Source organism: Ascaphus truei, chromosome 7 (genome assembly GCF_040206685.1).
Source record: "Ascaphus truei isolate aAscTru1 chromosome 7, aAscTru1.hap1, whole genome shotgun sequence".
In the NCBI taxonomy this organism is placed as follows: domain Eukaryota; kingdom Metazoa; phylum Chordata; class Amphibia; order Anura; family Ascaphidae; genus Ascaphus; species Ascaphus truei.
The window spans coordinates 76698171-76723501 of NC_134489.1; the positions used below are offsets into that span (position 1 = coordinate 76698171).

The 25331-nt window shown below is 44.2% G+C and overlaps 3 protein-coding genes across 6 annotated transcripts in view; 1 reads left to right on the forward strand and 2 right to left on the reverse strand.

Annotated features, from left to right (window-relative positions):
- Positions 1-22393, reverse strand: PPIG (peptidylprolyl isomerase G). 3 transcript variants are annotated; one of them, XM_075609130.1, is made up of 13 exons: positions 22169-22393; positions 11656-11724; positions 11195-11269; positions 8454-8561; positions 8327-8371; positions 6923-7010; positions 6271-6300; positions 6044-6183; positions 5665-5860; positions 3154-3309; positions 2200-2278; positions 1812-1948; positions 1-1311 (listed from the first exon to the last, which is right to left on the reverse strand). In XM_075609130.1, the coding sequence occupies exons 2-13, from the start codon at positions 11714-11716 to the stop codon at positions 207-209; spliced, it is 2220 nt and encodes a 739-aa protein (XP_075465245.1). In that variant the 5' UTR covers positions 11717-11724; positions 22169-22393; the 3' UTR covers positions 1-206. The 3 variants fall into 3 exon arrangements, with proteins under 3 accessions (XP_075465245.1, XP_075465243.1, XP_075465244.1); XM_075609128.1 differs by lacking the exon at positions 22169-22393 and adding an exon at positions 20710-20990; XM_075609129.1 differs by lacking the exon at positions 22169-22393 and adding an exon at positions 13962-14057.
- LOC142499582 (large ribosomal subunit protein uL23-like) lies at positions 13526-16134 on the reverse strand. The gene is made up of 2 exons (XM_075609133.1): positions 15835-16134; positions 13526-13782 (listed from the first exon to the last, which is right to left on the reverse strand). The coding sequence occupies exons 1-2, from the start codon at positions 16105-16107 to the stop codon at positions 13588-13590; spliced, it is 468 nt and encodes a 155-aa protein (XP_075465248.1). The 5' UTR covers positions 16108-16134; the 3' UTR covers positions 13526-13587.
- FASTKD1 (FAST kinase domains 1) overlaps positions 21050-25331 on the forward strand; it is a 22871-nt gene continuing 18589 nt past the window's right edge. The window contains exons 1-3 of one of the 2 annotated variants that reach the window (XM_075609126.1): positions 21050-21479; positions 24264-24752; positions 24838-24906. In XM_075609126.1, coding sequence (XP_075465241.1) covers positions 24418-24752; positions 24838-24906 — 404 coding nt within the window. In that variant the 5' untranslated portion in view covers positions 21050-21479; positions 24264-24417. The other variant, XM_075609127.1, reaches the window with a different exon arrangement.

The following is a 25331-nucleotide window of genomic DNA, read 5'->3' on the forward strand; positions in this document are numbered from 1 at the left end:
TTTAAAAAGTTGATAACGCCTTACACCTATATTTATTTTTTTCATTGAAAGTTTATTAAAACTTCAGCAATACAAATGTTCCAGATTGAGGATTATCAAAAAAATTAAACTAACGTCCACGTAACAAAAATCGAAATAAACAAAAAAGAATGAATGTCCCTCAGCATACATTGCCCAAACAGAAAATGGAAACCAGTATTTACAATTTATTTTTTACCATCAACACTAGCAGGACTTGACTGATCATTTATTTTTTTCTCCTTTTCTTGGGAGGGATCCCTCTCCCGGCTTCTTGATTTTTGGTTACTTTCTTTGTCACGTGAAGATTTTACAGTCTTTTCTTTATCTCTGCTCCTGTGGGTAGAAGATCTCACCTCCGAATCCTTGCTGTCCTTTTTCTTGGATTCTGGACTTTTATCACGATCTCTGCTTGTTTTCTTGTCTCGTTTGTTCTCTGGACTCCTGCTCCTAGAAAGCTTTCCTTTATGGCTTTCATGCCCAGTAGCTTTATGTGAACTTTTATTTTCATCCTTTCGATTTGTGTCTTTGCTTCTGCTTTGACTGACTTCTCGATCTGTATCTTTCGAGTCATCCCTTGTCTTATTTTCTTTATTTTTGGATTTCTCTGGCGATGTCTTTCGGTCTCTGCTTCGGGACCTGCCTCTTCTTTTGGTCTCTCGGTCTTTGCTTTTCGCATTGTCTCTGCTTCGGCTGCGGTCACGGCTTCTAGATCTGCCCCGTCTGCCCTTATCTCTGCTTTTGCTTCTTTCCTTAGCTCGGCTGCTGGAGCTGTGTTTTCTCGTAGATTCACGCTCCTTACTCCTTGACCTTGCATGCTTATCTCTAGCTCTCTCCCTCTCTTTGCTTTCACTTTTCGCTCTCTCGCTAGTTTTTGAGACACCATGTTTTGACCTCTCTTTACTTCGACTCCTCTCCTTTCCTTTCGCTCTGCTATCAGAGTGCTTGTCTCTCTCCTTCCCCCTCTCATAATCACGATCTTTGCTCTTTGATCTAGTCTTTTCTTCACGCCTGCTGTGCTTACCATCTCTGTTGCTCTTGGAGTTCTCTTTACTTTCACTCTGGCTTTCAGATTTGGCATGTTTCCTACTCCTACTTTTATCATGCCTTTCTTCCTTCTCATCATCTTTCTTAGACTCTCTGCCTTTGCTGTTAGATTTCTGGTCTTTCGTTTTATTCTCCCGATCCTCTCTGTTGCTGGGACTCTTGGATACTGGCCTGTGATCCGCTGGTTTCCACTCTCCTCCTCTTATTGGACTTTTCTGATTTTCTTGATCGTCATTGAGCTCACCCCTAGAAAACATTTGGCATTAAAATAAATTAGCTGAACTCAAAAGTAAAGCAAGTATTTAGTATCTGTGTGTTTACCTCAATTTCTATAATGCACTCTCACAAAACCCATAATGACACAATTGTTTTGCTTTGATGTCCTTAAAACTAGATTGTCGTTGTATATTTATAAAATTACATAAAATAGAAATGTTCATAAATACAAATCAGCCTGGTACCCTTTAAAAGAGAAGATCGGAAGATATAAACAGAGCGAGACACTGCACAGCTAAAATGCCGATGTCCATGGTTCAATATACTCCATAGCGGTCATTATTGGCTGAAACTCCCATCGACTGCAATGGCAGTTTTCCAACAATAGCAGCTGGTAGTTTTCGTTTGTGCGGTCTCTATTTAAACCTCCAAAATTCTTTTTCGACTGATAACTGCAGCTTCAAAGCACATTGAATTTAATAGGTGCATCGTAGGGCAGCAAACATTGACATATTCAGTATGTGACCTACTTGTCGCCTTTGATCCAGCGTTCCCCACTAGAATATCTCATCCTCTGAGCTCTCTGCATTTCCTGCCTCCAATGTGGAGGAGTTTCGCTCCTTCTATAGCGATCTCTAGATCTGGATCGGGAGGGTGTACGATAGCGCTTGAAAGGAGAAAACAAGGAGCACCATTACATATCTGTACAAAAAAAAAACCCTACATCTTTAGAAAAGGAAAAGAAAGCATTTTCCACAATCAACCCATCGAGAACTCCCAATGTATTCCAACTAAATACTTATGTTTTCCTCAGTCGAAACAAGCAGTTTAGGTTTATAAGTAACAAATGTGCTCTTCACTGCAATGCAATTAAAAGCAAACGAGTAAAACTACAAATAAAAAATTATTTTCACTTACTCTTGGTCCTCTACCTTTAATTTTTCTTCCAGACCTGGTTACTAAAAGCCTTCTCTGGTATAGAGATCCCTGAGAATTGCTGAAAATAAAAGAAATGGAAAACAGGAGGGAAAAATAATAAATAAAAATGAATTCCACTCAGATACACAAAAGTACTAAAAAGCACTATTCACATAAAATATAAACTATGATGGCACCAACAATTGAAGGCATGAGAGGAAATGAGCATATGAGAGTGTAGTGGCCAAGTTGCTATTGAAACTCATTAAAAAAAAACTAATTGATTTACATGGCATTAAGAAAATTAACAAAATAAAAGTTCAAGGATTTATATACTGGCTATCTAAGATCCCCCATATGTAGATATGTAGTGTGGTCCAATTCCAGTCCTCATGGACCATGGAAAGCACACATCTCTGCATATACCATACACGGACAATACACATTGTTTAAACTGGATGCTGATCTACAGTGTTGAATTACACTACTGCATTATTGGTTTCCAGAAACATGCAAATAGTTATGATTTGGATGAAAAGCAGCAAACCCTTAGCCAGGGTTTTAACTCTGTGGTAAAAACTACCTTGGGTAATCCAATGAAAAAGAGGCAACTCAACAGGCTTGTACACACCAGAGCTTCGCATTTTAGAGCCATTTCATATACGAGATGAACAAAGTGCTGTTCTTATTAGATTTGGGAGCTTAATTACATTTTCAGATGCTGTAAACACTATTGCCAAAACTTAAATAATGTCTTGCAAATTATTTACTCTGTTTGTGCCATATATCCAGATTTTCCTGAAGGAAGGTTGAGTAGTTTGATACTAAATGCAACTGTCCACAAAGCTTTCAAAAGAAAAGCCATCACTATGAAATTCTGGAAAAGTCCATGCACTTACATGAATTTCAATAAAAACATTAGAATACTACTAGAATACAGCACATGATGCTTACCAGTCTCTGTCATTCATTCTTTCTTCGTTCTCCTCTCCTCTTTGAGGGCTCCTTCTCATTAAAAACTTGTTTTCTGGTACAGTTGGTATCTCCTCCGGACGTACCGTGGATGTTACCTGGACTTCCTGGTCCTCCTTTTCATTTTCACTAGCAGAGCTTTATACAAAAAAAGGAAAAATGTATTTAGTCCAAACAAAATAAAGGTGATTTTTCTTGAAATGTTGCAATAGTAAATTTGCTTAGAGGCAATAAATAAGCTCTAATATATATCAAGGATTCTAGCAACCTCTTAGTGAGGATACACCCTAAGGCTGCGTCCAGAATGATTGGGCGTGCTTGAGCGATGCGCAACGAATCAGTGTGTTTAAGTGAACATGTATATTGCGCGCACGTGAGCGTTCAACGGAGAGCAGCTTGGAGACAAATATTTGTATTTGCAGCGAAATGGCCGGGTCACGTGAGCGGTTCGCCCAATGACTGCCACAAAACGGTCAGTTTTGGGGACCTCTGCTTCCAGAGATATTTATAAAAGACGCTTATGTCGGTATCTTCATGTTTAAAAAAAGGTACCACATCTCGCTGGCCAATAGGAAGCCACGGCAGATGCAATCGAGGCATCCTATTGACGTATCAGGAGATTTGAGCCACCATATTGTGCTACCAGAATGAGCTATAGTGGTATCTCAGGAAGCAGGGAATACCATGGAGCTCAAATTAATGGGGTTCAACTCCGGTAGCCCCCCCTGCTACCCACCTAATGCAAAAAAACCTAGGTGGAAATGCACCTTTCCTAAAGGTACAATCGCACAGTCAGCCAGCAACATCTATGGGGCCTCTGAAGGGGGAAAATGTTTTTCAATTAAGTGTTGATCCTTGCCTCACCCTGCCCTCATCAGAAAACCAATGAAGTTATGGGGAGAGGGGGCTCGGGCTGTACAAGCACTTGCTGCGCACACAGTGACATCACACAAGGAAGCAGCCAGAGGAAATCAAACCCTTCCCAAGTATAACTTGTAAATAACCATCATGTAAAATACTTAGAAGTGTCAGAGTTACTGGGACCTTCTTAACTCAGAGTTAGCATACCATTGGAACACAAAGTGAGGTGGATGAAAACACTAAATACAGCTAAACCCCGTTATAACGCGGGCCTCGGGGTCCACCCCGAGACCACCGCGTTACTAACGGGGTCGCGAGAAAAAAAGGGGCCGCCGCTTTAACGCAGATTCATCCCGCGGGACAGGAGATGGGAGCGGGGATGTCCCTCCAGTCCCCGCTTCCCCCTGTCACCGCGGGACAGCCCGCGGGGCAGGAGATGGGAGCGGGGATGTCCCTCCGGTCCCCGCTTCCCCCTGTCACCGCGGGACAGCCCGCGGGGCAGGAGATGGGAGCGGGGATGTCCCTCCGGTCCCGGCTTCCCCCTGACACCACGTGAATAGAAAAAAAAACGCTATACAACCAGTTTCCGCCGTACAGCTCCCTGCAGCGCGACCTCCCCACCGACGCCACCACCGCAACGGCAGTACTTTCTGGTACTATATTTAAAAATCGCCACGGTCTGAAGTGTGAGTGTGTGTAAGTGTGTGTGAGTGTGTGTGAGTGTGTGTGAGTGTCTGTGAGTGTCTGTGAGTGAGAGGGAACTGGCAGGCAACATCCACTCCTCACGAGCCGCACGGCGCATGCGCACGGCGAACGTGAGGGGTGCCTGCATAAGTGTGCTGCTTTGGAGACAGGTAAGCAGTCTCCGGAAGACCGCTAACCCCCCCCCCCCCCCCCCCCGCCGCAGCACAGGGCCCTCGCGCAGCAGTACAGGGCCCGCCGTAGCCGCAGCGCAGGGCCCGGCCACCCCCCCCACAGCACAATGACTTCCCACCCCCGCCCCGGGCCCTAACACCCACCTACCTGCCCCCCCGCGCTGCACCGGGCCATCCTACCAGCCCCACACAAGTTAGATTTTCCACTGACTTGGAGCAGTATATACAGTATTTGTAAGGGTGCATTATTTATTAATACAGTATATAGCTATAAATTGGTCCTTTAGAAGTGGGAATTTTTGTGAGTTGTGATAACTTTTTATATTTAAAGAGTGTTTAATGCTCCTCCTTTTAGTTTAAGCTTGAATAGAATACAGGTGCAGTGTGAGCAATGAGCAGTGTGTGTGCAGTGTACAGTGTGTGTGCAGTGTGTCAGTGTGTGCAGTGTGAGCAAGGAGCAGTGTGTGTGTGCAGTGTGCAGTGTGTGTGCAGTGTGTCAGTGTGTGCAATGAGCAGTGTGTGCAGTGTGTGTGCAGTGTGAGCAATGAGCAGTGTGTGCAGTGAGTGTGTGCAGTGAGTGTGTGCAGTGTGCAAAAAAAAATAAAAAAATTTTTTAAAAACGAGAGCCACGGGAAAACCGCGTTATAACCGAATCGCGGTATAACGAGGCGCGTTATAACAGGGTTTAGCTGTATATATTTTGTTCCTACACAAGACTGCATAGGTCGCCTACACGCCAGAGTATAACGGAACTTACCTTTTCTTGGTTTTCTTCCGCTTTTTTTTCTCCTTTTTCTGCTTCTTGGAATTCTTCTTGTGTTTCTTTTTTTTCTTTTTTGCTTTTCCCTCCTCCTCGCTTTTGGAATCAGAGGAAGAGTCCGAAGAGGAATCCGTGTCGCTCGAGTTTCCGGTGTCACTGGAGGAAGATTTGTGCCTTTTCTTCTCTTTCTTAGCTAAAAGAAATGACAAAAACATGATGACTTTAGCTGGCTCTTCAAAAAGGTTTCTCCCATATCTTGAGTGGAAAAGACAAACTAACAAACGATACAGAAATTGCAGAGGAGTTTTGTGAATGCTATTCCGTCAGCCGTTAGCTCAGGTATCTACAAAATGTAAAGGGGGGGGGGGGCTCATACCTTTAGGTTTCTGAATCAGCTCGCCACAATTTTGGATCCGGACGTCTGCACATGGCCTGCTGGACGGATCGGTTTTCTGACACTCAATCTCCCTTATAACGTCTTGCCCAGAAATTACTTGTCCAAAAACAACATGACCCCTACAGGGGGACGTAAAGATTTATTAATGCAATTTCTAAATATCTGCTGGTTACAATCTAAATGTAAAGATGCTTAGCAATATTTACCCATCTAAGTGAGGTGTAGGTTTGGTTGTTCTATGATGCAAATTGGGAAAAGGATTTGATAAAGAGAAGAAAAACAAACAGTTAATACTTCTGAAAGGAACATTTGCATTTGCAAATTCAACATACAATTAAACCTGAACACACAGGGGAACAATTTTAGATGCCATGGTTTGTTTACCATTAAAAGGACTGCAGAAATACGACATGTTTAAAGACAAGTCAGCTACCCTTTAAGTGTAATGAATAAAGCTGTGGTGAAAAAGCACTGAAGCTCGTATTTACAAGCAGCCAACGGGTCACGAAAGAAAACAACTTGTATGTATTCATTCCTATAAAAACTAATTTAGCCATTCAAACACTGGTAACCCAAAATGATATTGTATCTACTGCTGAGGCAATTTCCCCATATTTAAATCACAAATGTAAGAATCCCCATTCTTGCTTCGCCTTCATATGGAGGAAAGAGATCAGCAGCTGCACGTTTTTAGTACTAATGATCACATGTGAAGAATCTATAATTAGTCCATGGAGAGACAACATGCATAAGTCCCAATTTGCTTGCCAACTTCAGAGTATAGTAGATCTCAACCAGTAAACTCTAGTATTGTTCAGTGCTGCAGAGATCAAAACAAATAGAGCAAACAATACTTACATAAAAAATTGGGACCCATTGGTGTCCTTCCCTCTGTTGGCCATTGAGAGCAGGAATTCTTTGTTGTGCTCAACAGAGAAGCTCTCATCTAGCAGGGAGAGAGCAATAATTTAAGGGGTTTGGACTTCCTGTTCAGCAAGCACATACTTGAAAAGAACTGAAGCATTTAAAAAACAAAAAACAAAAAGGGCTTATTTTTTCCCCCATTAAAAGTTGGTCTCAAAAGTATGCACGATAAAAAAAAAAACAATATTACTTTGAAGCACACAGACTAAACATTGTATATGCTTTACAAAAAAAACATTTTTGTACTTATCTGGTCGCAATAATTGTGACAACTTTAAGCTCATAACATGACATGATGCCCTCAGTGGAATCTCAGCCAGAGTTCTACATATGTTTGAGATTAACGAATAACAGAACAAGAACAATATTACAACTTTTAATACTGGCCATTTAATACTTGCCATTATATATATATATATATATATATATATATCACAGCTGCGTTTAAAACAGCATGCATTGGCTTGAGGATTTGCTTGTGTAATACGAGCTTGAGACAAAAGGTGGCACTGAGTGCTCATTTGCATGTCATTTCCCAATAATTGTGATATATATATATATATATCAGGTAATAAAGAACCATAGGCAATCCGTCTGAATAGAAAAAATGGGTGCAAATCCTGTACAAATAAATAGGCAATACGATACCGCACGTGGACGAATATCAGAGGCAGCACTCCAAATGAATATCAAATATCCTGTATTATTCAACAAAACATCATATCCAACGTTTCGGTCCTCAAACGGGACCTTTGAGGACCGAAACGTTGGATATGATGTTTTGTTGAATAATACAGGATTTTTGATATTCATTTGGAGTGCTGCCTCTGATATTCGTCCACGTGCGGTATCGTATTGCATATATATATATTTCATTGTAAGTATGCTTTACATATATCATTCTATTTTTACATTACACAGGTTCACAGATTTGATTATTTTTTGCATGCCTTTCAAAATCCATCCAAAAGATAAGATTCTATATATTTCAGTCTAAACTGAACTCACTGCTTGTTATCTGGGGGGTCTCCGAGAAAGTAATTTATTCAGAAAAACCATATTTAGATGCCAGAATAACTGAGTCAATTGTCTTTCAAGGTAATTTAATGTTGTGTAGTTTGATTATTTATTTATAAATATTTAAAATTCTGTCTGTATACATTTATGGCATTTCTGTGCCTCAATTTACAACAGATCTGTCAAATGTGCAAGTCCTTTTGAGTTCCTGGTTTCAATAAAATATGATACCTGTAACCATAATACAGCTATTAGAACAATACTGCTTAAAGTTAAATACTTAAAATAAAAAGTTAGAGAAAAAATAAATAAACCTCTTACCTTCAAAGAATCCTCCATATATAGATTCTCCACCTCTTCCATTCCCTACAAAACCAGAGGTGAAATATTTAAGAAGACTTTTCAATGAGATACAATTGATATACTCTTCATTAAGATCTGGCCTTACCCTCACTAAAGTCTCCTCCTTGGATCATAAAATCCTTCACGACTCTGTGAAACAGGCAACTTTTGTAATGCAATGGCTTTTGCGTATTTTTCCCAACACCCTTTTCACCTAGAAGAGAAAAGACACCATTAGAAAGTCTCTTCAACAATGATCCTTTGCCAACATCATTACAGCCGAGAAAAAGTTACTGGTTTTAGTCTGAAATTGCAATGTACTGTATAACAGAAATTATTTTGAGCGATTCAATGTATAATGCTTTTATTATGACCCCAAAACGTATCTGCAGTAGCATTCCCCAGAATTTAGAGAGTTGGCTGTACATACGGCTCAGTTACAAAGTAATTTTTACAATGGACTTGAAGCAAAAGGTGACACTGTGCCCATTTGCATGTCATTTCCCAGAACCCCTGGTTGCAGTATGCCAGGAGATAAACGAGAAAAGCAGGGTTGCAAACCTGACAGACGTGAATGTGCTCACAAGTGATTTTTTCATTTAAAGTAGTGATGTACAGAGCACCGGGTAATTACCCGGTACTTTTTCAGCTACCCGGACCCGGCCCCGGCAGCAGGGGGCTGGGCCCGGCAACGGGTAGGAACCGGCGCCAGGTAAAGTTACTGTAAATGGAAATACTTCATCACTTACCTGCAGCCGGCGACTGAAGGTGAGGAAGACCGCGGCGACATCTGAAAGCAGCAGCAGAGATCCTGGTGGTGGAGGCAGCAACAGAGGTCTGTGTTCAGCCGACGGGAGCAGCTGTCCAATAGGAACGTTCCTGCTCCGGTCGCATGGTTCCCCGGCTCACACTGGTATCAGCTGCATTCCTGCTGCTCCCGCCGGCTGAACACAGACTTCTGTTGCTGCCGCTGCCACCAGGATCTCTGCGTCTGCTCCCGGATGTCGCCGCGGTCATCCTCACCCTGCAGGTAAGTGCCGTCCGGGTAACTGGCTGGGAAAAATGATTAATTTTGCCCGGGTACCCGTTAGCCGGTTTACAGAAAAATTAGGACCCGGCACAACACTAATTTAAAGTAATTTTTACACAAAGAAAAGCGTGATCAGATTAACTAATACAAAATACCCCCAACTGTGTTACTTACGAAGGTTTAAAAGGCTGCAATAAAAATATAAGGAACCCTTTCTCATCGAATCATCAACATGCTGCTTAAAGCCTTAGAATACCCTTTCATATTTCTTAAGTCAAAAGATGGAATCTCTAGGTAAACATTTTGACCAAACAAGAAGATTGGATATTCCTCAAACTCTCTTGGACATAACAGGCACCCTAAGGCCGAGTCCATAGAAGGACAGGCCGCGCTGAGCCGTGCGGACGCTCCGCGCTGAGCCCCTGCATCCTCAATGAGGATGCCTTGAGAGGGGGCTCACGCGAGCATTCGCAGGCGTGCTCAGGCGCTGGATTTTTCAGCCGACAGCCAAGCTGTTTTTCAGAGCACTGTCGGCTGAAAACAACCAATCAGCGCGGAGCAGCGTCAACGTGACGTTGGTGCGTCGCGGGCGATTGGCCCAGCGACGTCACAGCCCCGCCTCCCTCAGTCTCCCCCCGCCTCCGATCGCGCCCGCTGGCTCGCCTGCATGGGCATGAAATCGCGCAGATTTCAGCAGGCGAGCCTCAGCGTCAGCGCGGTCCAGCCCTGCTTCCCCTTCTATGGCCCCAGCCTAAGGCTGAGTTTATAGTACTTGCTACGGCAACTGCGGCGTTGCGCAACACCGTAGCAAGTACATCTGTCGCGGGTGCCCATAATGGACGCTACCGTGACGTCAGCCGTCGCTGGAAGCCAGGAGATTTTGATATTTCCAACGATCGAGGGGTGATGTCATGGGCACATGAGCGGTTCAGCCAATGAGGGCGCACCGCTCATTGCTACACCCCCGGTCGCAATCTCTGGTCTCTTGCACCAGAGTGCATGAATAGCTGTAGGATGGCGACGGCTGACGTCACACGGTCGCGTTGCCCCCACTGTAAACTCGGCCCAACACTCTTCCCAATATACCAGCACTGCTCCACTGAGCCAGCGTGGACAGGGTTATCATGAGGCCACTTCAAAACAACAAGGTGTTCATAAGGTGGGTCTGTTTGCTGTGCATCTGAATGTTCAAACTCTCTTGGACATAACAAGTTATACCAAAGGCGGCAGCAAAAGGGTGTTAGTCGTTTGCGGCCGTTACAGCTGCTCTTATTGGTCTTGGCTAAAGTAGCATGTGTGCGTGCACATTGTAAGCTCCATTGGGCAGGGCCTTCCTTACATACCGACACATTGTATGATCATGCTTGTTATTTTACGGTCATCCTCCAACCCTATTGTACTGCTCTACGGAATATGTTAGCGTTATGAATGATAATTACTGGGTGTTGGGCGAGTTTGCCAAAGTGTTGACCTATATTGGATTTAGCCAAAGCATAACTGACTGATCTAGTTATCCCATGAAATATATTTTTCCCATATTGGTGAATCGTTTTAAGAAGTTGAAGCAGATTGCTGCGTATATTGGTTTTCACGTGCATGCTCTTGGGAGCAACATTCATATAAAGAATTGACACAGGAAGTAGCAAATGTAGTAAAAGTTTTTCCCTAGTAACTTTTTTGGACAAATGCCCCAATAAAGGAGCATTCAATAAACTTACTACTGCAACAAAATATATATTTTTATTCTAACCTCATTGGAACAGTTATGCAATTGAGACAAATACAGCATTATACTTGGGACTAACTTTACAACCAACCTGTGCAGAGACAGCGGAAGTTCTCACACGTTTTTGGACACACATCTGAAAACAGTTCAAAGACGACTCTTCCAGCTATAGATAGGGGGGTGGGGGGAAACACATTTAAATTTATAGATATGCAAAAAGGTATTGAGGCATCTGGAACCACCCAACTACAATTAGCAGTGTTCTAAGCGAATGCCAGCTTTATAAGCATTCAAGTAAACAAAACAACTATTAGAATTATTGAAGCATTTAACTGATATATATATATTTATACATGATCCACAATACTCATGGGCATATGGGGAGGGTGGGAGCGGCGCTTTACACAATCTAAAAATCAGCTAAATTCAATTATTAGAGGTCGGCAGTTGACATTATACCTATACTCCCCATCCCGAACAAATAAAGGTGGTGATGTTGTCTTCAAATGGATGATATTTTACTCTACAAGCATAAATATTTTGGTTTCTTACCGAGTACATTGTTGATGGATATGTCAAAAAAGCACCGAGGACGTTGTGCCTTAATCCCCATTATTTAAGCTGTAAGGAATAGAAGAAAGAAAAAAATGTGATAATTTTGTAAAATGCTGCATTACAGTAAAGTAATGAATATTTAATGAGTATAGCACAATCTCAGATGCAAAGGGCTATTTAAAAAGTGGAGAAACAGCTGTTTGAAGAAAATAAAATAGATTAGAAATATCTGCACAATTAGCCATTAGAGCAAAAACAGACATGCTAGATGTTGTAGACCTATACAGATTTAAATAATATTGTTGATTTATTTGAGAAATAAAGGCAAATTTATAACTGTAGAATGAAAGTATTGCGACATGAAAAATCTCTAGTATGTAGTTAGTTGTCAAAATGATTGTATTATCCTTTAATACAGAAAAATTAAGCCTTATTGGAGGATTGACTTATAGCAGGGGCGCGCAAACTTTTTTTTGCGGAGTCCCCTCCCTGCCTCACCTCCTCTGTTGGCGGCCGCCGCCCCCTCCTTACCTCGCATGTCACGTGACCTGCGGTGTCGTGTGACGTCACGTTACCAGGGCAACCGTAATGTCATTTGACCCTGCGTTGCCCTGGTCACGCGTCCTGAAGCCGGCTGAATCCCGGTAAGTAAAGGTTGTAGAGGCTAATTTAAATGCCTTGGGGAAGAGCGCGGGACCTCTGCAACCGCCCGCGACCCCACCCCCCAGTTAGTGCACCGGTGACTTAGAGTATCTTCCAAATACTGCCTTATTTACTAAAGAATCACCAGAAAACCTCCCATTTTAAAGCAGCAGTCCAAGCGGACGTTAAGAATTTTTTTCACTTTTATACAGCAATCCAATCCAAACAATGATAAGTAATTAGCCAAGTTGCCGATCGACCTGCGAAGATTCAGATCAAAGGTTCACTAAATTGCTGTCAGTGCAGCAGAAGAAGACAAAAGATGCAAAGTCCGGTGGGGAAGATGATGTGACCTTGGAGTCACTAGATACAGTTGGTGCACTCAGGGCCGTTTTAAGACCTTCGTAGGCCCTGGGCACTGTTATTTCTAGAGGCCCGCGTGTCCGTTTTACTCATTTTTGTGCTAATTTCATCGTTTGCTTGTTTCTTTCGATACTAGCGATTTTTGGCATCGATACTTTTGTTTCGATATTTAAAGGTATCAATACTTCGAAGGCATTTTAAATTAAAATTCGCCGTTTTCTCTTATTTTGTGATTTATTTTTTAAGGTATTTTTTCAAGTGAAATATTGTAGGCCCTAAAAGGTCCGTAGGCCCTAAAAGGTCCGTAGGCCCGAGGCCCTGTGCCTAGTCGGCCTAATGTATAAAGCGGCCCTGGGTGCACTGCTAGAGAGAGGATGAATGCTTCGGCCCAGCTTTTGTTGCAGGCTGTGTATAGTTAAGAAGTTTTGAACAGCATTATGTGGGAGGTGGCTGAGAAATCATCTCTACAGCATTATGCTGCCTGCAGCCAGAAGTTAAGTCGTTTGTTGCTAGAAGAGCATTGCAAACAAAGCATGTGCAAATCCCCCTTTTAAAAAGCAGAATAATCTTTAAATTATTCTTTCAACTAAAATGCAATGATTATTTAGAGTGATAGTGTTCCTAGAGGACTGGATTTGGGAACCACTGTGTTAATGTATACAAACCCATTAGTTAAATTGCTCACACAAGAAAGGGTCTGGGGAAGCCCACGTTTCTGAAGGACTTAAGCTTCGGTGCAGATTAGGTGAATTTCAGAGTTTACCTCCTTGTCAACTAGAGGAAATACAGGACAGCAGCGACCAGAGCCCCGCGCGACCAAATGAACAGGCTAATGGCGGAAAGGCATTCTGGTAGGGATACGTTTTTTTTTTTTTAATTTTCATTTATTTTATTCTTTTCTGTACAGATCTTGTCACAGTAGGTTTAGATGATGCCAATCTTGTTAGCCACATCCAAAGCATCATAATCTGGAGCAAGCCGAACATACGCCTTCTTCTCACCATCAGGCCTGATAAGGGTGTTCACTTTGGCCACATCTGTGTCATACAGTTTCTTTACAGCCTGTTTGATTTGATGCTTGTTGGCTTTGACATCAACAATGAAAACCAGCGTGTTGTTTGTCACGGTGAGATTATGGCAGGCTGTATAGTCACACACATAAATATATAAAAGATAATATATATTTATAACTGGGTCTGAACTGGGACGAGACTTAGATATGATAAAATATAATTTATTCCTTGATAAAGGTGAACACACAAAAATGTACAAATAACAGGCAAAATATGGACACTTACTTAAAGATGGAAATGATGAAGCAGTCATATCTGGACTGGCAGTTCATACAGCACTCTTCATAGTCATCAAGACACCAAAGACATGAAAAACCTCTGGCAGGAAGACAGTGCATAGCGTTTCTCTCAGCAATCAAGATGGTATATAACAGACTCAACACTGGATAAGGGGTTGACCACAGATTATATACCTTTTGTGGCCCTATCTTTAACCTTAAGTACAGGTGATTGGTTTTCAATTACCTCCAGCCAGTCACTAACCTGGGAACACATTTTAATCCATGCCCCCCTGCTAGTTGGGACATGCGCAGTAGAGCTCTGGGGTCTCATTTCTATAACCCCTCCTCTACCTCAGGAATGCCAGCAAGTCTACCAAACGGAGTATCTGGCAGGAAATCCTTTGTTGTGAGGTGTGAACTGGAACACTTGAAGACTGCTCTGGTTTGAGTAGTCTCCACCCTCATGCAAACAGTAGAGGTGACAAAATCCTTTGAAACATACTTAAGTTTCAGACATTGGGTCGCCTTTCTGGCCATATGCTACCCTGGTATGCAAAGGAATTTCCTCTGGGTTTTACCCATACCTTGAAACACAGTATGATGGATAAAACATGAACATATTAAAATATCCGGTTCCTTTGGGTCCAACAGGTCCAAACTTCCCAGTTCTCAATGCCGGAACTAGGAAACCCTATGGTCCAATTTGCGACCTGCTACGACCTGGGAAACCGGAGATACACCAATACACTTAACACCGTTTCACATTTTAATACATAAAACTCCGCTGTAAATTAAATCACGGTTTTTCACTAAATCCCCATTGAAAACAATGGGCTTCGCCGCCATAGACTTTCAATGGCAAACCGCCGTTTGCGGGGCGATGCCGCCGTTGAAGTCAATGGAGTTTTTCCGCCGTAGCCGGTCAACGGGTTTTGGCCGCCATTGGAGTCTATGGGAAAAGTCCCGAACCTTCAAGGGGGTCCATACTCCGTCGGGTTGGTCCAAGTGGGTCAAGGATGGTTCTGCAGCGATGCTGGAGCAGTGGCTACAGATACCACAAACCCCGATACGCTGGGCCCTCCGGAACCGGAGCTATGGATTACCAATATTCAGCTTTTCACACTTAGTCGTTTTCCTGAGCTGTTTCTGTCGCCGCTATTGGAACCTATGGCGCGACCCGCTCCTCTCGGTTCGACCCTTATCGGGGTCCAGGATACGGGGACCCGGTGGTGGTCGAGTGGGGGGAGGTCTAGGGACTAGGGACCGAAATAATTTAATTTCTAGGGGCCCTAGAACTGTTTATTCCCACGCCACTTGTCGTTGAACTTGACTTGTAAGTGATTAAAGCTCTCCTATTGAAAATGTATCCGCTTTGCGGTTAAGCGGTTTGGACGGCAGCCAACTCGTTCCTGGAAAGCTCTCTCGAGGATTTCTCCATTGAAGTCAATGAGCCCATTGACTTTCAATGGGAAACCGCCGCTCTCCCTCTCGGACGCCATCTGCTGGTCTTCTCAGGAAACAGGACCCAAACAGCAAGATTCACCATTAGAAAGCATTGAGCCCTAATGGCGGCCTATGGGAACCTGCAAAATGGTGCCTGAAAAGGCGGAAAGTTACACAAAGGGCTATAATCACTATACCACTATTAACCCTTGTGCTCCCGGATGGATCCCAGTGTGTGTGTGATGCAGACACTGATTAACAATAAAACATGGGGGAATAGTGGAATATACATTTTCAGGTTATGACAAGGGTTAAATCACACGTCTGGGCCTCAGCCCAGTTAACCCCTTGTCTCCCTGGTGAGGTTAGAGGGTGGCCAATTGGGGTGTAACCCCTTTAATCCCGGGCCAAATCCTCTCCATCGTCACATTGTTGTCCTCAATCTTCTTCATGGCCGACTCAGTGGTCAGAGGGAACTTAATGATGGCATAATGGTCAAGCTTGTTCCTTGTGGCAGCACTCCTCCTCTGGTATTTGGGTTGCATCCCCAGCCTCAGGGCTTTAGGTCTCCTGAAGGTAGGGGTGGTGCGGATCTTCTTTTTCTTGTGACTGTGGACTCCTTTCAAAACAGCCTTCTTGGCCTTAAAAGCATTAGACTTTGCCTCAGTCTTGGCAGGGACAGCTTCCTTCTTCGCCTTCGGAGCCATCTTGGGGAAAAATCTGAATGACACTTTTAATGTATTATAATGTAACAAGCCTTTTTTGTTTCTAAAGCAACCATTTACAAAGTCACATCCCCTTCCTCTTCTGAAACAGGCACACCCCTTTTTGAGCCCTCTCTAGCAGTGCACCAATTGTATCTAGTGACTGCCTCTTTGGTCCTCTTCTGCTGCACTGACAGCCATTCAGTGGACCCTTGAGCCGAATCTTCGCCGATCGATCGGCAATTTAGCTAATTACTTATCAGCGTGTGGATTGTATTGATGCACATATTAAAAGGGGGAGGGGGGAGAGAGGGGGAGGCAGCTTGGACTGCTGCTTTAACCGAACAATGCATATACTGTAATAATGTAGGGGTTCTTTGATGTAACTAATACCTAAAATGCCAATAACGCAAACATTAAAATAGCAATAATAATGACTATTGGGGCCATTAAAGCTGCAGTTCAAGATGTCGTGATATATCTATATATCTACCTATGTCATTCAATACAATCTACACACTGACAAGTGATTAGCTAAGTTGCTGATCGATCCATTCTCCTGTAATCGATCGCTGAAGATTCGACTTGGGGTTTACTAAATGCATCCTGGGTCCTCTTCTGGTGCACTGACAGGCAAAGTTCTGTGAGGAAGATCATGGGACCAGGCAAGCACTAGATTCCATTGGTTCACTGCTAGAGAGGGCAGGGCTCAAAAAGGGGGTGTGACTTTGTAAATGGTTGCTATAGGAACAAAAATGCTTGTTACATTAGAATACTGTAAAATTTCTTTAAAATTGTTTATTTTTTAAATTCTACAAGTATTTTCTCATAGTACAGAACTGATTTAAAAAAACACACAAAAAAAAAACACATGTAGGCTATGGCTTGAACTGCAGCTTTAAGAGCACCACAAATTACTTTCCATTGTTATTTCTCTGAAGAAAGAAAACTAAGGCCTTGCCCCCACTGCATGCTGCAGCGTCCGCTGTGGCGGAAGCTGGGCTCACCAGAGCCCTCCCCGCAACGGCGCCGGGCCCGCTGCGAGGGGGGGCCGCAGCGCTCGCGCGAGAGCTACTCTTGCTCTCAATAGAATTGAGAGCAGGAACTCGCGTCGAGCGGCTAGGTACGCCCCCCGGCGGTTCAGCCAATGAGGGCGAACCTGCCGGGTGACGTCATGGCCGCGCCCCCGTCACTCCTCGGGCACGCCCCCCCCCGGTCTCTGCTCCTGCAGTGAGCTGCAGACCGGGGAATCGCCGGAACGCGCAGCCTAAAGCGCGGGCGCGCATTAGAGCGCCGTGACCGGGGCCTTAGCCTAATGGTTGCACAATCTGATGAATGTGTTTTGTGTGACCCATATCTTTTAACACCTGCAATTCAGAGTGGAGAAAATACTTCATCATGTCCACTGAGTACATGAAATGCAGGTTTAAAATTGCATATACAAAGCTGTATATTCTAACATAAATTGTAAGATATTCTGGACAGGACGTCCTTTTCACCTTTACTTTTATTTACTATGTAGATATCCCAATTTTAAACTTTGTATGTTCTCAAACATGAAAAAGCTAATTGCTTAATAACATTTTATGGTAAAATAGGAATAACAGATTGTAGGTTAAGCAGCATTATGACCGCACAATGTAGATCACCCAGAAAGTATCTTTGTTCTCATGAAGCAGACAACATAGCACGTACAGGACTTATTTCAGCATGTAGCGTAGAGCTGTAGAAACCATATTAATAGCCCTCCCCTTGCTGAAGTACTAGGACAAGATTGAAGAAAAAGTTAACATTAGATTCCACTGATCTTATGTCATTTTTACATTGCTCTTTTCGTTACATGCCAACGACTCCTCAACCTCACACTGCCTTGCAGAACATATTGGAGCCATACAAATAAATATTACCCTTTCATACAATAGTGGTTTAAACACTACCGGAGTAAGATTGATCGAAATCCCTCGTCTACCATGTATAAAAGCAGACTGAACAGTATCACCCATACGACATGATGTAATCTGCATTATCCACTTGCTGTTCACTACACAACTGACAAAAGATAAACAGTGCAAAGCAGTTACATTAGTACAGCGATGGGGAATCTTTTCTAGAATGCATGACAAAAAAGAAGGCTCACTGAGATGGTGTACTGGGGGCCTAATGAAGCATAACACATGCAAACTCAGCCACTCGCTCACAACACCCTCTACATCACCCAACTCATCCTTTTACCCAAGACTCCCTTCCCAAGGCCCACACACTGCTCAATGAGGGATGCGTCCCATCTGCCTCTGCGCCACAAACTGGTACGCAGGTTCTCCTGACAACTTTGCTGCCACCTGCACGTCATACACCACTTTACCCGGAGAGGCTGGTGGGAAGCTGTGGTAAGATCGACCCCAGAAACATCCGCAGCGCTATCCTGTACAGATGCCATAAAATACCAGACTGGTACACATGCCACAGCATTACCATCACATGGTGAAAACATATCAGGGTTGCAAGGGTGAAAGCATCACCTATTTAACACATTGCCTGCCATTTGAAACAATAAAACACCATTTAATAGCTCTGCATATTAAGGACCAAAACCATTATTGTGATCAGCATAATATATGAATAAAAATACAATATATGCTGCAATGGGCTGGCTGGAGTCTCCAACCCAAGTGATGAAGAGAGCATTGACTACTGTAAAATGTTAATAAAACAAAGTTGAAAAAAAACCTCTAATCATGTTTCTACATCAGCAAGCTCAATGAGGCAAGTGATCGGACTCACAAGATGCTCCAAACCGATTTACTGCATTTGTACATGGGAACACCATAAGCAATGGTGTACTGCAGGAGTAGGGTTACCATCGAGTCCATGAAAATAAAGCAAGCAGCCATCCTGATTGACCCAGAAAAGTACGGAAGCACATATTACTATTTAATAGGAAGAGAATAAGAGTATCACATTAGCACAACGCTCTACGCTAATATTATGTCACGTGTATTATAACGTTCTATGTACCTGGATGGCGCTATATAAAGATATACACACTAATGAATATATTGCTCTATATGCAAAACTGGAACAAGTTAGGATTTCAATATAATTTTTTTGAGCTTTAAACTAAAAGGAATGAAACCTGCTAAACCAGGGTCTGGGTAACTAGACCACCAAATAAGGACCTTCCCACGTCTAGCCCATGCTGCACCCACACAATAAGAGAGCAATAGCCATTGCTGCTGGATTAGATAGCTGCAATAGCTATCAGCACTTATGTTACCGATTTACAAATGCAGGCCTATAATGTATGTATTACTCCCAACACAAAAGCGCTCTCTGCATGTAGTAACCTCCGCTGCAGCCGGCGGCGCACGCACCTTCCACCAGCTCCTTACCTCCTTCCTAGCTGTCCCCGGTACCTCCTCGCTTCCTGGCTCACTGCGACGCATCAGCCAGCAGGGGATACAACAGGGAGCCAATGAAGAGGAGAGATCGCCGCAGCTTGGCATAAAAAGAGGAGGGGCGTGGATGCGCACACACGCACACACACACACACACACACACACACACACACACACACACACACACACACACACACACAAAGGCAGCTAAGGAGCCACTCAATTCATTGCTGACCTGCATTAGTCATTTGATTAGGAGTTGCTAAGCAAGGTTACAGGAGCACAAGGCAGCAAATAGCGCTCACCAGGGCATCCATATGAATAATTAAATTCTACAGGGATAAGGCGATGCTCTGCGCGGCTCTCTCTGGGAACTATGCAGAACTCGTGTTGGACTTTTATATTGCTAAATTAAAACTTTTTTGTTATTGAAGCCGAGCAGCATTTCTGCACGTTCTGCATAGGTTCATGGCCGCACCCCCCCGACCCCACACACCAAAAAAGGTACCTGCAGACCGCGGTGAAGTGCCGTGCACACGCCACCAGGATGCAAGGTGGGTGTGCAGCGGGGCTGCTGAAAAAATTAAATTGAGATGACTTCCAGTGATCAAGCCGTCGCACTTAGACCCGGGCCATAGAAGTGTGGGGAGAGCGGAGGCGCGCTAACGCTGAGGCTCGCCTGCTTCAGTCAGCGCGATTGCACGGACTTGCAGGCGAGCCAATGTGCGCGGGGAGAGCCGGGGGGAGGTGGTTGGAGGCGGGGCAGTGACATCGCTGGGCCAATCGCCCGCGACGCACTGACGTCAATGTCACGGCGCCGTGACGTTGACGCTGCTGTGATTGGAAGTTTTCAGCCGACAGCGCGCTGAAACAAAGCTTGGCGCTCGGCTGAAACCTCCAACTCCTCAACACGCCTGCGGACGCTCGCGAGAGCCCCCTCTCAAGGCATCCTCATTGAGGATGCAGGGGCTCAGCACGGAGTGTCCGCACGCCTCAGCACGGCTGGTCCATCTATGGACGCAGCCTTTCTATAAGCTCATGCGACGGCGGCAATGCATTTGTTTTGACGCGACGTCGCCGTCACTATAAGCGCAGCCTAAAGCATGGGGGGACGGGACTTGCATCAGGGAGAAAGAAGAAGCCTAGTACACGACAGGGTGTGTGTAACCGCTCTGGGGGGGGACGCAGCGCTCGGAGGCCCGACACCTACCTCGGAAGCACGGGTGAGAGCGGGAAGTGGCCGCCCGGCCTTCACCGCACGCGCGCTCACCGCTCGGGCGCCGGGGGCCTTTGCTTCTTGGATCCGAGCTCTGGACCGACTGTAGCAGGCGCGCGGGCAGCAGCCAGGCATACAGCAGCGAGCGCCGATCACAGCGCTCTCTCCTATGGCGGCGGGAGCTCACTGTCAAGATGGACGGCTTTGCGCGGCGCCTTGTGGGGAGGATACGTGACCTGGCGCACTCGTACAGTGAAAGGAGACGATCCACTTCATCGGCAATCTACTGCTTCGGCCTGTGACGGGGGAGGGAAGTCTCGCGTACCTGTTCTCGCGATATCAGTGCAGGCGTGACGCAACTTTGCCGAGTCCCCTGGCCCGCGCATGTGTAGAGAAAAACCCAAGCGTAATATGCCCCCCATGTCATTCAAATGCGTTTAATTACCAATTAGCTAGTATGTGATGCGTTAGAATAGCGGTTTAACCGCTTCGCTGCCAGAGGGGCGGAGGAAATTCGCTGAGAAAGTTAAAAGTTGTGTGTCCGAAATAAATGTCACCATGCAGGGATTGCACAATGACGTCATAACTGCGCGCCGGGACGTTTGAACTTCCCGGAGGTTGACACATGTCTGTGATGTTCTATGGCTGACATTGTCGTGTTTCTGAGGCTCTGCAGCTTTCCTGCAGAGAGCAGTGTCAGAGTATGTGCGACAGTCTCTATACCCAGGGCATGCTATTGGGAATGCAATTTTCCTACACTCTCTGTAAGTCTTCCCTAATGTCATTCCGACTGATATGTTTGGGACAGGGATCCTTTAACTCTAAATGTCACATTTATATTTGGTGTACTTAAATTGTGTTATTTGCAGTATTTGAATGCCTCTTCTGTATGTAGCGCTGTTTTCCCCCACCCTATGGGAAATGTGGCGGCTACTGAGTGTGTGGTGTTTTACCTGTGGCTCACAGGAGGCCTGAAACCGCTCCTGGGAGCCCCGGTGACAGCGCCTCCACCTGTGAGGGATCCCGACAGCGCCGGATAACCCCTTCACATGACCCAATGCAATAAGATCACACACTTGTATTTAATAACAGTATACTGAACACAGGTACAACTAGATATATCATTAACCCACATACAATATATGCCTCGCACATCCGTAGCCCCACCGTGCCCTCCAACCGTAGTGTCCACCCCTGATGGGATTTCCCTAAAGTACTGAGGGGCCCCTGGGCACCCAACCTCCCTGGTGTCCACAAGAGCCAACCCACCCAATGTATGAGACAGCGCTGCCCACAGTAACTGAAAGTGTTATAGTTGGTGTACGTTGTGAGGTACCTGCCCAGGTGCTCCAGCACCCGGGTATGGCCAAAAAGCAAAAGGGATCCACTGATCCAGCGACGTCAATGTCAGCGAAGCCTCCGCGTGGGGTGAACTCCGGTAGGTGGGTCTCACCTTTTGATAGTCTATGATAGTGTGGTGGTGGTCCTGCCTCAGACCACAGTCCGAAAATCGCTGTAGCATTTTCAAATGGCATTATACACTAACTGTACTGCTACAGGGGAATTGTCGCTAGCTAGAGGTTTTCCTGTAGAAGCCACAATCTGATTAGGTGAGTGGGGCCTTTCTTGGACCTAAAGGGTTAATCTGGCTTAGTCTGGATGCCACAGACACCCAGACCCTACCTTCCCTTTCTCTGTCCTGGCTCCAACTGTCAGAATTCTAACTGCCATGCATCTCTCAGCCCTATTGGTTGCCTGGCAACATGTGATCTGCAGCCCCTGAGGCTGCTGGGACTTGTAATTCCTAGGGCAGCTCTCAAGAGGATGAACCACATCCAAAATGGGACCTAGAGACCTAAATGGGACCTAACATTTATAAATAGCAGTTATAATAATATATACAGTATTTACATTCTAAAAGCAGCAGTGAGGAGCATACCTGGGAACTTGTGAAATGTTCAGTATACCATAATACAAAATGTAGTTACTGACAGTGAATATATATTAGATTAATTAACTCTCGATAACATAACTCTTTGAAATAACCATTAGTCACCAAGGTTTTAATTAGCTTTACATGTTATTTAGTTGACTTCGCCCCCATGTGGTACTCGCCTTTTAAAATAACAAATAATGTGAATAACAAATAGTGTACTGTATAGTATTTTTTTCTGTAAAAAAAAAAAGTTCAATCATTGATTGTTTTTATTTATAATTCATCAATATGTTCCTCAGCGCAGTAAAATGGGGGTGTGAAGAAAACACTACATTTACAACCTTCGCATACACTTGAACAGTAGGTAAGGAGGTCCCTGCTTCATGGATCTCACAATTATAAAATCCTTTGTGATGATAAAGGTTTTGAAGCTTGTAAATACATTTTTTAATACACTTTTTTTTTTTTTTTGTAGAAATAAAATGTTTGATGGGGGGGAAAAAAGAGCTTGAGATTTTGTTGGTGTGAGGGCGGTTCAACCTTTCACTGCATGCGCTGCACACAATGCATTGCTCTGGCCACACTGGCAACAAACTAGTTAATCCATTATTGGAATGTCCTGATTATACGAGGTGGCTCATTCAAGGGGTCAAATATTTAGTATACACTTTACCAACATAAATGTACAGACCCTTCTTAACTTAATTCTTCAAGAAATGAGTAAAAATAATGCATTGTCAAACCATACCTCTCCTGTGACATTGCCACTAAGCTACTCCAGCTTGGTTTGATGATTACCCCATTCTAGATTTTTTTTTCTTGACAATTAAACACGGCCTTTTTTTTAGCACATTACTAGTCCTACTACTTATCAGATCTTTCTTCAAAGTCTACCTCGCAATTGAAGACAATCCAATTCCTAACCCTAAGAACTCAATGTGAAACCTAGGAGGTTACCCATTCTGAGTGGTGAGTATTAACATGGATAGATTTGGCATATGTGCCACGCTAGGAGATACCACTTGGCAACAGAGGATACCTTAACCCCTCGGCTTCCCTTCTGACGTACAATGTATATTATGAGAGCTGGCATGGCAAGGGCACTGCTGATGTACAGTGAACGTCATGCTGGTTTTGTAGCAGGAGATCAATGAAGCTGTGAACGCGATCAGAATGGAAGTAGAGACCCCTCTGCTGAGAGGCTGAGTAGCGGTCATTACTAAAGCAACTATATATATATTTATAATTTTATTTGCCACCCATAACTGCATTGTGACCTGTTACAATACAGGCAGTCCTCGGTTATCCAACAGAATCTGTTCTGGAAGGAGCGTTGGATAGTGAAACCGTTGTAAAGTGAGTCCCATGTTAATCAGTGGCGGTGAGCGTTGGATAACGCATTCAGTCGTTGAAAAAGGCCCTTAGGGTTGCATTGTAAAGCGTTTGATATGCCATTGGTTGTAAAGTGAAAAGTTGGATAACGAGGACTACCTGTTTAAGGTTGCTTTAAACTTTTCCTCTTGTTACATTTCTTTAATTGAACATGAGCTTTTTATGTGCAAAATGCTACCCTTATCGGTTTATAACTGCTTTTCCAACATTACTTTTCTAGATCTTTAAGAATGCAGATCCCATCTCGGCTGCTTTCTCTGGAATGGTGTAAACAAGTCTTGGAATGCTGAATCAAATCCCGGAAACGCATTGTATTCTGCAATGAGGACAGGGTCTCTTAGGGCTTTCTAAGGATTGCTTGAGGAAGCACAGACATGTTTCGCTTGAGTGCTGCATGCCGCCTCTCATTGAGGTTGTGTCAGACTCGCACTTACAGTACTGACCCATTGCTGGACCAGCTGAAGAACTGCACCATTGAGGACCAAGTCTTTCAACTGGTTGGGAAAAACAAAGCTAAACTCTCCGTCACACATGTGGGGTGTGCAGTAAACGTGCTTTGGCAGTTTCAGAAACAGAAACCCAGGATGTTAAGAAATATTGACCATGTCAGAAGCCACCCTGAGTTTATTGCCCTTCGCGTTTTAGCAGAAAATAAAATTGAGTTAATGGATGACGATGCCCTGGTAGAAATGCTGTACAATGTAATAAGGTGAATACTTGATGCATCTTTGCCTGTGTCCTCACATTACCCTTATCATGCATTCAAATAACATGTCTATTACATTTGTGTCAAGGTTCAATGTGGAGACCCATGATTCTTTGGTGCAGGAGCTGGTAGTGGAAGGCTGGAAAAGATTAGAAAGGCAAGTACTGTATGGTACCATTTGAAGAAAAGCTTTCTTTAGTAAGCATTAGTCCTTGTTATGTCTTTCATTTCAACAGAAAAGATATTCTGCAAATGTATCCTATAGGTGTTAGCTCATTATCAGGGAGACTCACTAAACTCCGATAGGCGATATTGCGTCATGATCTCACGTACGTCAACTACCATTGACTTGAATAGTAGTTCCTACGGGGTAGAGTTGCTCTATCTGTAATCGGAGTCTAGTGAATCTCAGGCTGCGGCCAGGGTGGCGCTGAGCGTGCAGGCGCTCATGCGCGGCGGCGCAAGCAAGCGGCAAATTCAAATTTGCTTGCTTGGCAAGCAGCTAAGTGCCGTGAATGCGCAGGCGCTTGCTCACGCTGGCCACACACATTGCCGCAATGTGTTTCATGGCGGCCAGCGTGA